Source organism: Dendrobates tinctorius, unplaced genomic scaffold, assembly GCF_039654945.1.
Source record: "Dendrobates tinctorius isolate UK_male_01 unplaced genomic scaffold, ASM3965494v1 ptg000157l, whole genome shotgun sequence".
Taxonomy (NCBI): domain Eukaryota; kingdom Metazoa; phylum Chordata; class Amphibia; order Anura; family Dendrobatidae; genus Dendrobates; species Dendrobates tinctorius.
The window spans coordinates 12,786,473-12,800,485 of record NW_027361824.1 but is presented as its reverse complement, the minus strand read 5'-3'; the positions used below and the strand labels follow the sequence as shown (position 1 = coordinate 12,800,485).

The following is a 14,013-nucleotide window of genomic DNA, read 5'->3' as shown; positions in this document are numbered from 1 at the left end:
GAAAACCAATGCGGCTTATTTTCCGCAGCATGTCAATTCTTTGTGCGGAATCCGCAGCGTTTTCACACCTCTTCTATTATAGGAATCCACAGGTGTAAAAACGCAGGGGAAATCCGCAGGTCATTTTACCTGTGGATTCAGCCAAATCCGCAATGTGTGCTGCACATACAAAATTAAGGGTATTCTTCCAGCTGTCATGGTGCTCACATGATGCAGTTTGGCACTTTCCTTGGCTGAAATACAACTATCGATGAGATGGATGATGCCATTTCCTTTTTCTTGGGAAATCTTTTTCATGGCAGGGCAGCACTGCAGCCTTGCAGCACTGGGTTTAATTCCACACTCCAAAGACATTCTGATAGGGAGCTATTAGGGAATGTGAGAACAGGTTGTAATTTGTAGTTTAGACGAAGAAAATGATTTCCCACCACCAGGAACAAAATAGTAACAAAGCAGTGACCTGACAAGAATCTGCGTAACTAATCCTATGCTAAATAGCTGCAAGTCACATTTATGTATGAGATAGCCGAGATGATTGTCTATAAAATGATGGTTGTCTCGCATTCCAAGCAGTAGTGGATGGTGAGATCTGAAAGTCAGAAGGTAAAAACATTTTTACCAACGGCTTAGTGCACTACAATGGAGAGAGGACACCCGAGATCTTGGGATCTTATCTTGTCTGGCAGCTCCCATTTACTATTCTGCACAAGTAAAGGGAGCCTGTTTGGATCTCTTCTCCAGGAAAGACCACCTGGCCTGAGCTTCCACAAGAACGGTCAGCGCGCATTTTCTCATTAAAATTTACAGCAACACAAGCCAGGTAAGTTTTTTTGGCATTTATTTTACAGACTTGGGCCGTATGCAAAAACTTTCACGTCCTTGAATTCAGCATCCTGTGAGATGAGAGAAGAAAAAAAAATGTCAGAACGAAAATACATCACAAGTCCGTGTCGCACCCATCAGGTCATTCACAGCTGTAAGCTACAGGGGTGACGTGGGCAATCACCCGGCTGATCCAGTCCCGACGGGAACGAGTCTGTAGACTGGGGCGCTTGTGGCACAAAGCCACGTGTGATAAGAATACGGACGCCTAAGAATCCCAGTCCGAGTTCCAAGCACAATGAACGGACTGTGAAAAATGGGTAAAATGCAGCAAGATAGCGTAATATTGTAATTCCACCATTGTATTTTTATGGCATTTCTAGTGTTTCAATTTTGCTCTTTACTTCAATACCTTATCGGTTAAATAATTGTGGACTTTTAGGGAAGTGTTGCTATAGAACTTTGTTTTCACACTGGCAGAGGGTCAGTGATTGCACCCACGTTAGGACTTGGACCGGGAAGATGTTAATAGTCTGCTGTATGTTTTGGGGTAAATGAGTTCTAGTTTGGACCATTTTGGGCATATAGCCAATAGCTCTATATATCGATATACATATTTATTACACGGTGAGCCTCTGGGAGTCCCGGCCGCTATTTTGTATTACACAGTGAGCCTCTGGGAGTCCCAGGCAATATGACCACAATCCCTGTATTCAGTGTCTAGAACCTTCTCAGACAAATGCCTCAAAGACATCAAGTGACGGACGGCCCTCATGCCACTGAGCGGACGCCAGCAGCACAGAACGTGCTGCAGACAGAGCCCAGAAGGAAAGGACTCGCCCTGTCAGACTCGTCATCGGATCATCACTGAAGGCTCCACAGACTGTGCGCCAACTCCGTACTTACCCATTACGCGGTGGGCACAGGCTGAGGCATGGCCGGGGGCTGCGCCTGCTGCTCTGGCTTGGCTCCTTTCTGCTCGGAGATGGGGGTTGTTGGCAGGATTTCTTCTTTGGGCTCCACGATGCTGACGTGGTCAGGCAGGGGCTTTTTGGGGCCAATCTTTCCACTAGGATCCCATGGGAGCATGATCTTCACCTTGATTCCCAGAACACCTGTAGCATAAATCCATCATTAAGTAAAGGTACATCAGAACCCCCATCTTCCCTGACTGCCCTTTGCACCCTTCTCAGACAAATGCCTCTAAATCAATCAGTAGGTGGGACGCGTCTCACGTGGAGATCACCCAAACACAAAGACACAAAACGTGGCTCTGCACCGGGTCCTCCACAGACACAGTCCCCATCTGACTCGTCATCGGATCATCACCGAAGGACGGAAGCACAGACAGCAGCCATCTACAAACGCCGACATCTCACCTTGTCTGAGCAGGACGTGGCGCACGGCGGTGTCCACATAGTAGTTCACGGGGTCTCCGCTGTGAATCATCAGTCCATCCACAAATTTCATGGACTTGGCTCTCTGTCCTCGCAGTTTGCCAGACACCACGACCTCACAACCCTTAGCTCCACTCTCCATGATGAATCGCAGGACGCCGTAGCAGGCTCTATGGTGGAAAACATCCACATTCAACACCGTGAGGTCATCACACAAATGCCACAGCTCACCATTAACCCCTTACCTACACCGTTTTTGGCTTTTAAATGTTGCCTTTAAAGAGCAAACTTTTTTATTTTTCCATCCCCACAGTGGCCATATGAGGTCTTGTATTTTGTAGGATTATTTGTAATAGAACAGGATTCATTTCACCATATAATGTGAAGAGGGGAAGAAAAAAATTACAAAACTTTGAGCCAGTCCAAAGTCACTGGACGAGAGCCCTGAGTACCACCTCCTGCCTCCCGGCATTCATGGCTCCTCTTGACAGTGGCTCTCAGGCTGTGTGCACACGCTGCGAATTTTGCTGCGGATTTGACCGCTGCGGACCCGCAGCAGTTTTTGCTGTGGTGTACAGTACCATGATTCCCTATGGGAATCAAAAACCGCAGTGCAGACGGTGCGGAATTTTCAGAGCGGATTATCTGCGGTTTTCAATCCACAGAAAGAATTGACAAGTCAATTCTTTCTGCGGATTCTGCTGCGGTTTGCCATCTCCTCCATTGAGGAGATGAAAAACCGCAGGGCAAAACTGCAGAGCAATCCGCAGGTAAAACCTCAGGTCTTTTGACCTGCGGATTTTACAAAATCAGCACGGATGAATCCGCACCACAATCCGCAGCGTGTGCACACAGCCTCAGGGCTCCCATCTAGCGGGTACGGACGCAACATGGCACTGAACCAGGTTCCCAAGAGGCGATTCTCAACTGTAAATTTGATACATCGAACTTTAATGGTGGCGAGTGCGACGATTCCAAAAATGTTTATTCAAGTGCTTATATTTATTTTAATAATTTTAGCAGCTTGGTGCATGCGGAATCAGACACAGCATCGGCCCGAGTGCAGGCAATAAACCTCCTACATGCTAGGGGTAACTGGGAATCTATAAAAATGAAAACCACCATGCAAATCCAAATCTGTATCACAACTCACATGTTTTACTTGCTGATCTGTGGATTTATTTCTGTCGTTTAGGATGAGTTTTGGCCACTTCACTGGTGCAGTGTACACTGTAAAGTTGTCTACACTGTCTGCCACATGTGAACATTTCCTTATAATGGTAAAAATGGCTCAGCTTGATGCGTTTCCCAGGGAGGCGTTTGGGACGGGGAGTCCTGCACCCCATCCCCACTCCCCTGCATTTTGTACATGGGACATTCACTTTGCAAACATTTTACTGACAGATTGCTTTAGAAAGAAAGACGCAAAGTATGGAACAAGCAAAAGGATGAGAATGGTTCCAATAAATAGATATACCCCATCTCCTGAGCCGAGTGACATACAGTCTACATGAGCCCCCCCCCCCACAGTAATGTCCCTCCAACTCCAGGATATCCACAGACTTCACTTCTCAGACAAATGCCTCGTAACTTGTCTTCATCCATCATCCAGTCTGTGTCAGGGCAGAAGAGGCCGCAAGCAAAACACTGCACCCCTGCTACCCGGGCACATAGGAAAGAGGTTAGACTCGTCATCGAAATCATCACTGAAGTTAAAACCTGTGGGTCGGACATCAAAGACTAAACCCCAGCCTCACCTTCTCACCGCCAGGCCTCCCAGGAGCTTGTAGCGCAGAGACTCTGCTTGGGCGATGGCGCACAGACCTCTTGTGGCAACTTTCTCGGCGTACAGCTATAAGAATTAACGGATATATGTCAGAGGAAAAAAAAAAAAACCCATAAACTACAAAGACGGACAAGGGCATTTATTGGGCTGTTCAATGCTATTCACTTTACGTTCCGATGTGGAAATGGTGTCCACAACCGGCAAGTACATTGGACGTCACATAGGCGGCATTGATGGCCTGAAGTGGAAGAGAATGGTGCCGAACAACCTCTGGCAGTGATTAGGTTTTGACCTTGGCGAAGGGTTTCAGTAACGAATGCTGGGCACAACAGCATGTAGTTCTCACAGGGTGAGAGGTCTCCAAAATATTCTCTGAGAAGGTGAACGGATGCCAGACATCGGTTTATAATTGTAAACCCAGTTATGTTCAGCCGTGCGGATGTGGTGCTGGGAGACTGTGCCGTAAGCGCTGAACTTACCTCAACGCTGCCCTCAGGAAAGCCGAATCTCTTCTGTACCACCGCAGTCAGCTCACGGATACGGCGCCCCTTCTCACCGAGGACGTTCTGGGTTCTGGAGGAAGATTCACAAAACTGTTATCCACGGACGATAATAATCTGCACCCCGACAAAGCAGCCAGCATTGCCCAGAAGCAATCACATGTGCACGATCGTTCGTTATTTATCAGGGGATTGATAGGGAGTGATGTCATCAGGGTCGTTCACCTCCCGTAGTTAACACTGGCAAAAAACATGCAGTCTCATCCAATATGAGCCCAATCCAGCTTTCCCACCCCTGGATGATTAAGTTCTCAATCACTGACAGTAATATCGCTGCTTGGCAGTCAGCAAATGAAGCCAGAACCACTGGAAACAGAACCGCTTACATAGCTGAGGTTTTGTTACCAAGTACAACCATCCTAATAAATGAGAATCCGCTGCTTCAGTGGTGTGCACAAATTCAGGAGGGGTTCATAGCAGCAACCAACTTGGGAAGATAAGAGCGCTGGAGGGGTGATTACCTGGTGGCAAGAATAATGATTTCCGTCCTGGTCGGGGTGACTCGGACCTCCACACCAGAGTAGCCATCTTCTGCCAGTTCCCGGGTCAGGAACTCGTTCAGTTCAGCCTTGAAGATGCCATCAGCGACAAACTACAGACAGATAGAAGAGGGGAGATGTAAGTAAGGACCACCGAAGGCCAACAGGGCAGAGTACAAGGCTGCCATACATGGCTGACAACTCTGTCCTGACAAGTCTATACAGTCTGGTAGGAAGACGTCGCTGCTCGACTCCTCTGGCTGCAACAGGAGAACCGAGCAAGTGAGATCCAACACTCAGAGGCCGACACGGCACGCACACGACCAGGCACTGGATAGTAATCAGTAGAGGGGTTCCGGGTTCTGCAAAGCATTTAGAGCATCTCTAAAAAGCCCTCTTTTCACCCCAACCTCAAAGGTAAACACCGCACCTTAGTAAAGGGCCTGTCACACTAAGCGATATCGCTAGCAATATCGCTATAATGTCACTGGTTTTTGTGACGTTATAGCGATATCGCCGTGTCTGATACTTACCTCCAACTGCTCCCCCGCTGGTTATCGCTGATCTCGCGAGAACGTCCTGGACTGTTTCTCGTCGTCAGCTTCCTGCTGGGATAACAAGCGACACGTGGACGCGGGAGGACGTCAGGATCGCCTCGTCTGACAGGTAAGTAGCGACCCCTGCGATGTCGCTGGTGAGATCTGTCTGTGTGGCAGCTCACTAGCGACCACTTAGGCCTATTTCACACTTCAGTTTTTGTCCATCAGTCAAGATCCGCTGTTTTGCAAAAAAAAACGGATCCGCCATTTTGTTTGGCGGATCCTTTTTTCCCCATTGAGTTGCATTAACGGCGGATCTTGACGGATGGACATCCGTTGTTTTGCGGATCCGCCAAAATGTTGCCGTCCGCCGACATGCCCGAACGGAGCATCTCTCTCGGGCTGCGGTTCCTTTAAAATTCTTCATTCATTGGATCCGTCAAAAAAACGACCCGGTGGCATCCGTTCACATCAGTTAGCAAGTGTGACAGTACCTTTACTGAGGGATCAAAACATTGGGGGGGAGAAAGATTACAAAGGATCCCAATAAATTACATTACGAATTTCCCTAATATACTGCTAGTTGGGGTGCAAGATGAAAAGCCCCCAATACACCACTATACAAGTGGGGTCAGATTATAGTGAGCCCCATACACAGCGATATTAGGGGCAAAATTATAGGGGACCTCCATAAACCCCGCTATACAGGCACAGAGCTATAGAGGACCCCCATACACCGGTTATACAGGGGACCGGATTATAGCGGACCCTCATACACCGCTATATGGGTGCAAGATTATAGAGGACCCCTTACACCGCTATATGGGTGCAAGATAATAATAATAATCCTCATATAGCGCTAACATATTCCGCAGCGCTTTACAGTCTGCACACATTATCATCACTGTCCCCGATGGGGGGGGGGCACAATCTGAACTCCCTACCAGTATGTTTTTGGAAGATTACAGAGGACCCCCACACACCGCTATATGGGTGCAGGATTACAGAGGACCCCCATACACCGCTATCTGGGTGTAAGATTATAGAGGACCCACACACACCTGCTATACAGGGGCAGGATAATAGAGAACCGTAATACACACCTACAGTCATGGCCAAAAGTATTGACACCCCTGCAATTCTGTCAGATAATACTCAGTTTCTTCCTGAAAATGATTGCAAACACAAATTCTTTGGTATTATTATCTTCATTTAATTTGTCTTAAATGAAAAAACACAAAAAGAATTGTCCTAAAGCCAAATTGGATATAATTCCACACCAAACATAAAAAAGAGGGTGGAGAAAAGTATTGGCACTGTTCGAAAAATCATGTGATGCTTCTATAATTTGTGTAATTAACAGCACCTGTAACTTACCTGTGGCACCTAACAGGTGTTGGCAATAACTAAATCACACTTGCAGCCAGTTGACATGGATTAAAGTTGACTCAACCTCTGTCTTGTGTCCTTCTGTGTACCACATTGAGCATGGAGAAAAGAAAGACGACCAAAGAACTGTCTGAGGACTTGAGAAACCAAATTGTGAGGAAGCATGAGCAATCTCAAGGCTACAAGTCCATCTCCAAAGACCTGAATGTTCCTGTGTCTACCGTGCGCAGTGTCATCAAGAAGTTTAAAGCCCATGGCAAGTGGCTAACCTCCCTAGATGTGGACGGAAAAGAAAAATTGACAAGAGATTTCAACGCAAGATTGTGCGGATGTTGGATAAAGAACCTCCACTAACATCCAAACAAGTTCAAGCTGCCCTGCAGTCCGAGGGTACAATGGTGTCAACCCGTACTATCTGTCGGCATCTGAATGAAAAGGGACTGTATGGTAGGAGACCCAGGAAGACCCCACTTCTTACCCCGAGACATAAAAAAGCCAGGCTGGAGTTTGCCAAAACTTACCTGAAAAAGCCTAAAACATTTTGGAAGAATGTTCTTTGGTCAGATGAGACAAAAGTAGAGCTTTTAGGGCAAAAGCATCAACATAGAGTTTACAGGAGAAAAAAGACATTCAAAGAAAAGTACATGGTCCCTACAGTCAAACATGGCGGAGGTTCCCTGATGTTTTGGGGTTGCTTTGCTGCCTCTGGCACTGGACTGCTTGACCGTGTGCATGGCATTATGAAGTCAGAAGACTACCAACAAATTTTGCAGCATAATTTAGGGCCCAGTGTGAGAAAGCTGGGTCTACATCAGAGGTCATGGGTCTTCCAGCAGGACAATAACCCAAAACACACTTCAAAAAGCACTAGAAAATGGTTTGAGAGAAAGCACTGGAGACTTCTAAGGTGGCCAGCAATGAGTCCAGACCTGAATCCCATAGAACACCTGTGGAGAGATCTAGAAATGGCAGTTTGGAGAAGGCACCCTTCGAATATCAGGGACCTGGAGTAGTTTGCCAAAGAAGAATGGTCTAAAATTCCAGCAGAGCATTATAAGAAACTCATTGATGGTTACCGGAAGCGGTTGGTCGCAGTTATTTTGGCTAAAGGTTGTGCAACCAAGTATTAGGCTGAGGGTGCCAATACTTTTGTCCGGCCCATTTTTGGAGTTTTGTGTGAAATGATCAATGTTTTGCTTTTTGCTTCATTCTCTTTTGCGTTTTTTCGTTTAAGACAAATTAAATGAAGATAATAATACCAAAGAATTTGTGTTTGCAATCATTTTCAGGAAGAAACTGAATATTATCTGACAGAATTGCAGGGGTGTCAATACTTTTGGCCATGACTGTATACAGGGGGCATGATTACAGAGGACACCCATACACCGGCTATACAGGGGGTAGGACTATACAGGATCCCAATACGCCTCTATACAGAGGGCAGGAATACAGAGGACCCCTATACACCGCTATACAAAGGGCAGGATCATAGAGGACCCCCCATACAGCGCTATACATAGGGCAGGATCATAGAGGACCCCCCATACAGCGCTATACATAGGGCAGGATCATAGAGGACCCCCCATACAGCGCTATACATAGGGCAGGATCATAGAGGACCCCCCATACAGCGCTATACATAGGGCAGGATCATAGAGGACCCCCCATACAGCGCTTTACATAGGGCAGGATCATAGAGGACCCCCCCATACAGTGCTATACATAGGGCAGGATCATAGAGGACCCCCCATACAGCGCTATACATAGGGCAGGATCATAGAGGACCCCCCATACAGCACTATACATAGGGCAGGATCATAGAGGACCCCCCATACAGCGCTATACATAGGGCAGGATCATAGAGGACCCCCCATACAGCGCTTTACATAGGGCAGGATCATAGAGGACCCCCCCATACAGTGCTATACATAGGGCAGGATCATAGAGGACCCCCCATACAGCGCTATACATAGGGTAGGATCGTAGAGGACCCCCCATACAGCGCTATATGGGGGGGGGGGGGAAGGATTACAGTGGACTCTATACAGCACTATACAGAGGCAGGATTATGGAGAACACCCATACACCGCTATATGGGGGGCTAATTATAAAGGACCCCCATACACACCTTTTCAGTCGGCAAGATTATAAATGGAGCCCACATACCCCTCTAAACAGGGGACAGGATTATAGAGGACCCCCATACACCGCTATACAGAGGACAGGATCATAGAAGACCCCCATACACCGCTATACAGAGGACAGGATCATAGAAGACCCCCATACACCGTTATGCAGATGACAGGATCATAGAGGACCCCCATACACCGTTATAGAGAGGACAGGATCATAGAGGACCCCCATACACCGCTATACAGAGGACAGGATCATAGAGGACCCCCATACACCGTTATACAGAGGACAGGATCATAGAGGACCCCCATACACCGCTATACAGAGGACAGGATCATAGAGGACCCCCATACACCGCTATACAGAGGACAGGATCATAGAGGACCCCCATACACCGCTATACAGAGGACAGGATCATAGAGGACCCCCATACAGCGCTATATGGGGGGCTAATTATAAAGGACCCTCATACGTACCTTTTCAGTGGGCAGGATTATACAGGACCCCCACACAGCACTATACAGGGGGCAGGAATATACAGGACCCCCATACAGCGCTATACAGGGGGCAGGATCATAGCAGACCCCCATACAGCGCTATATGGGGGGCTAATTATAAAGGACCCTTATACACACCTTTTCAGTGGGAAGGATTATACAGGACCCCCACACAGCACTATACAGGGGGCAGGATTATACAGGACCCCCACACAGCACTATACAGGGGGCAGGATTATACAGGACCCCCACACAGCGCTATACAGGGGGCAGGATCATAGAGGACCCCCATACAGCGCTATAGGGGGGGCTAGTTATAAAGGACCCTCATACACACCTTTTCAGTGGGAAGGATTATACAGGACCCCCCATACAGCTCTATACAGGGGGCAGGATTATACAGGACCCCCCATACAGCTCTATACAGGGGGCAGGATTATACAGGACCCCCCATACAGCGCTATACAGGGGGCAGGATTATACAGGACCCCCACACAGCGCTATACAGGGGGCAGGATTATACAGGACCCCCACACAGCGCTATACAGGGGGCAGGATCATAGCAGACCCCCATACAGCGCTATATGGGGGGCTAATTATAAAGGACCCTTATACACACCTTTTCAGTGGGAAGGATTATACAGGACCCCCACACAGCACTATACAGGGGGCAGGATTATACAGGACCCCCACACAGCACTATACAGGGGGCAGGATTATACAGGACCCCCACACAGCGCTATACAGGGGGCAGGATCATAGAGGACCCCCATACAGCGCTATAGGGGGGGCTAGTTATAAAGGACCCTCATACACACCTTTTCAGTGGGAAGGATTATACAGGACCCCCCATACAGCTCTATACAGGGGGCAGGATTATACAGGACCCCCCATACAGCTCTATACAGGGGGCAGGATTATACAGGACCCCCCATACAGCGCTATACAGGGGGCAGGATTATACAGGACCCCCCATACAGCGCTATACAGGGGGCAGGATTATACAGGACCCCCCATACAGCGCTATACAGGGGGCAGGATTATACAGGACCCCCCCATACAGCGCTATACAGGGGGCAGGATTATACAGGACCCCCCATACAGCGCTATACAGGGGGCAGGATTATACAGGACCCCCATACAGCGCTATACAGGGGGCAGGATTATACAGGACCCCCCATACAGCGCTATACAGGGGGCAGGATTATACAGGACCCCCCATACAGCGCTATACAGGGGGCAGGATTATACAGGACCCCCCATACAGCGCTATACAGGGGGCAGGATTATACAGGACCCCCCATACAGCGCTATACAGGGGGCAGGATTATACAGGACCCCCCATACAGCGCTATACAGGGGGCAGGATTATACAGGACCCCCACACAGCGCTATACAGGGGGCAGGATTATACAGGACCCCCACACAGCGCTATACAGGGGGCAGGATCATAGCAGACCCCCATACAGCGCTATATGGGGGGCTAATTATAAAGGACCCTTATACACACCTTTTCAGTGGGAAGGATTATACAGGACCCCCACACAGCACTATACAGGGGGCAGGATTATACAGGACCCCCACACAGCACTATACAGGGGGCAGGATTATACAGGACCCCCACACAGCGCTATACAGGGGGCAGGATCATAGAGGACCCCCATACAGCGCTATAGGGGGGGCTAGTTATAAAGGACCCTCATACACACCTTTTCAGTGGGAAGGATTATACAGGACCCCCCATACAGCTCTATACAGGGGGCAGGATTATACAGGACCCCCCATACAGCTCTATACAGGGGGCAGGATTATACAGGACCCCCCATACAGCGCTATACAGGGGGCAGGATTATACAGGACCCCCCATACAGCGCTATACAGGGGGCAGGATTATACAGGACCCCCCATACAGCGCTATACAGGGGGCAGGATTATACAGGACCCCCCATACAGCGCTATACAGGGGGCAGGATTATACAGGACCCCCCCATACAGCGCTATACAGGGGGCAGGATTATACAGGACCCCCCATACAGCGCTATACAGGGGGCAGGATTATACAGGACCCCCCATACAGCGCTATACAGGGGGCAGGATTATACAGGACCCCCCATACAGCGCTATACAGGGGGCAGGATTATACAGGACCCCCCATACAGCGCTATACAGGGGGCAGGATTATACAGGACCCCCCATACAGCGCTATACAGGGGGCAGGATTATACAGGACCCTCCATACAGCGCTATACAGGGGGCAGGATTATACAGGACCCCCCATACAGCGCTATACAGGGGGCAGGATTATACAGGACCCCCCATACAGCGCTATACAGGGGGCAGGATTATACAGGACCCCCCATACAGCGCTATACAGGGGGCAGGATTATACAGGACCCCCACACAGCGCTATACAGGGGGCAGGATTATACAGGACCCCCACACAGCGCTATACAGGGGGCAGGATTACACAGGACCCCCACACAGCGCTATACAGGGGGCAGGATTACACAGGACCCCCACACAGCGCTATACAGGGGGCAGGATTACACAGGACCCCCACACAGCGCTATACAGGGGGCAGGATTATACAGGACCCCCACACAGCGCTATACAGGGGGCAGGATTATACAGGACCCCCACACAGCGCTATACAGGGGGCAGGATTATACAGGACCCCCACACAGCGCTATACAGGGGGCAGGATCGTAGAGGACCCCCCATACAGCGCTACACAGGGGGCAGGATTATAACAGGCCGCCACACACTACTACATTTCGTCACAGAGAGACCACAATCCAGTCTCTATATAAAGCCACAGACGAGACCTCATAGTGGTCACGGTACAGGACAAGCTGGGAGTTATAGTGCTCCGGGGCTGCAGGTGCACAGGTCCGGGACCCCACCACCAGCAGACCGGCTCTCACACATACGAGGGGCCGTGTACGCCGGGAGCACAGGCCACAAACAATCCGCCCTCATCCGTGCCAATTCCTTGGTCACCATCGCCCAACTCACCGCCAGCACAACCAGGGAGACCCCGGGGATCACACCGCCCCGACATTAATGGCGTCACCCCGTGATATCGGCCGGGAGCCACTCACCTTCCTCTTCTTCGAGATCTGCACCGCCATCTTCTCCGCGCTGCTGAAAGGAAAGGGAAAGCACTTCCGGCGGAAGTCTCTATATGCGGTCAACCGGAAGCGGAAACAGATGCGGCTGCAGCGCGAAGCTTGCTGGGAGGTGTAGTTCTTCTGCAGCGGTGTTCTGGTGTCTGGTACATCGAGGTTGTTGTCGGGTTATTATTGCCTCCTTTGCCTTTTCTGGAGTTCATGAGAAGAAATTCTCCTTCTGCCATGAATGTGACGTGAAAGGGAGTGCGTGAGAGTGTGCAAGGGGGAGCACAGTGTCTGAGATGGAGGGGAGCAAGGGGGAGCACAGTGTCTGAGATGGAGGGGAGCACAGTGTCTGAGATGGAGGGAGCAAGGGGGAGCACAGTGTCTGAGATGGGGGGAGCAAGGGGGGGCACAGTGTCTGAGATGGGGGGAGCAAGGGGGAGCACAGTGTCTGAGATGGGGGGGGGCAAGGGGGAGCACAGTGTCTGAGATGGAGGGAGCAAGGGGGAGCACAGTGTCTGAGATGGAGGGAGCAAGGGGGAGCACAGTGTCTGAGATGGAGGGAGCAAGGGGGAGCACAGTGTCTGAGATGGAGGGAGCAAGGGGGAGCACAGTGTCTGAGATGGAGGGAGCAAGGGGGAGCACAGTGTCTGAGATGGAGGGAGCAAGGGGGAGCACAGTGTCTGAGATGGAGGGAGCAAGGGGGAGCACAGTGTCTGAGATGGAGGGAGCAAGGGGGAGCACAGTGTCTGAGATGGAGGGAGCAAGGGGGCGCACAGTGTCTGAGATGGGGGGAGCAAGGGGGAGCACAGTGTCTGAGATGGGGGGAGCAAGGGGGAGCACAGTGTCTGAGATGGAGGGAGCAAGGGGGAGCACAGTGTCTGAGATGGAGGGAGCACAGTGTCTGAGATGGAGGGGAGCAAGGGGGAGCACAGTGTCTGAGATGGAGGGAGCAAGGGGGAGCACAGTGTCTGAGATGGAGGGGAGCAAGGGGGAGCACAGTGTCTGAGATGGGGGGAGCAAGGGGGAGCACAGTGTCTGAGATGGAGGGAGCAAGGGGGAGCACAGTGTCTGAGATGGAGGGGAGCAAGGGGGAGCACAGTGTCTGAGATGGAGGGAGCACAGTGTCTGAGATGGGGGGAGCAAGGGGGAGCACAGTGTCTGAGATGGGGGGAGCAAGGGGGAGCACAGTGTCTGAGATGGGGGGAGCAAGGGGGAGCACAGTGTCTGAGATGGAGGGAGCAAGGGGGAGCACAGTGTCTGAGATGGAGGGAGCACAGTGTCTGAGATGGGGGGAG

General features: G+C 50.3%; 1 protein-coding gene and 2 non-coding genes across 3 annotated transcripts; all 3 read right to left on the bottom strand.

The window, feature by feature from the left end:
- Nucleotides 1-821: 821 nt before the first annotated feature.
- Nucleotides 822-12,860, bottom strand: RPS3 (ribosomal protein S3). Its single transcript, XM_073548591.1, has 7 exons — nucleotides 12,704-12,860; nucleotides 5,027-5,157; nucleotides 4,485-4,578; nucleotides 3,977-4,071; nucleotides 2,202-2,389; nucleotides 1,729-1,937; nucleotides 822-893 (listed from the first exon to the last, which is right to left on the bottom strand). The coding sequence occupies exons 1-6, from the start codon at nucleotides 12,731-12,733 to the stop codon at nucleotides 1,732-1,734; spliced, it is 744 nt and encodes a 247-aa protein (XP_073404692.1). The 5' UTR covers nucleotides 12,734-12,860; the 3' UTR covers nucleotides 822-893; nucleotides 1,729-1,731.
- Nucleotides 1,549-1,695, bottom strand: LOC141051631 (small nucleolar RNA SNORD15). Its single transcript, XR_012220661.1, has one exon. It is a non-coding gene; the product is annotated as a small nucleolar RNA SNORD15 (small nucleolar RNA).
- LOC141051633 (small nucleolar RNA SNORD15) lies at nucleotides 2,007-2,156 on the bottom strand. The gene has a single exon (XR_012220662.1). It is a non-coding gene; the product is annotated as a small nucleolar RNA SNORD15 (small nucleolar RNA).
- Nucleotides 12,861-14,013: the final 1,153 nt, after the last annotated feature.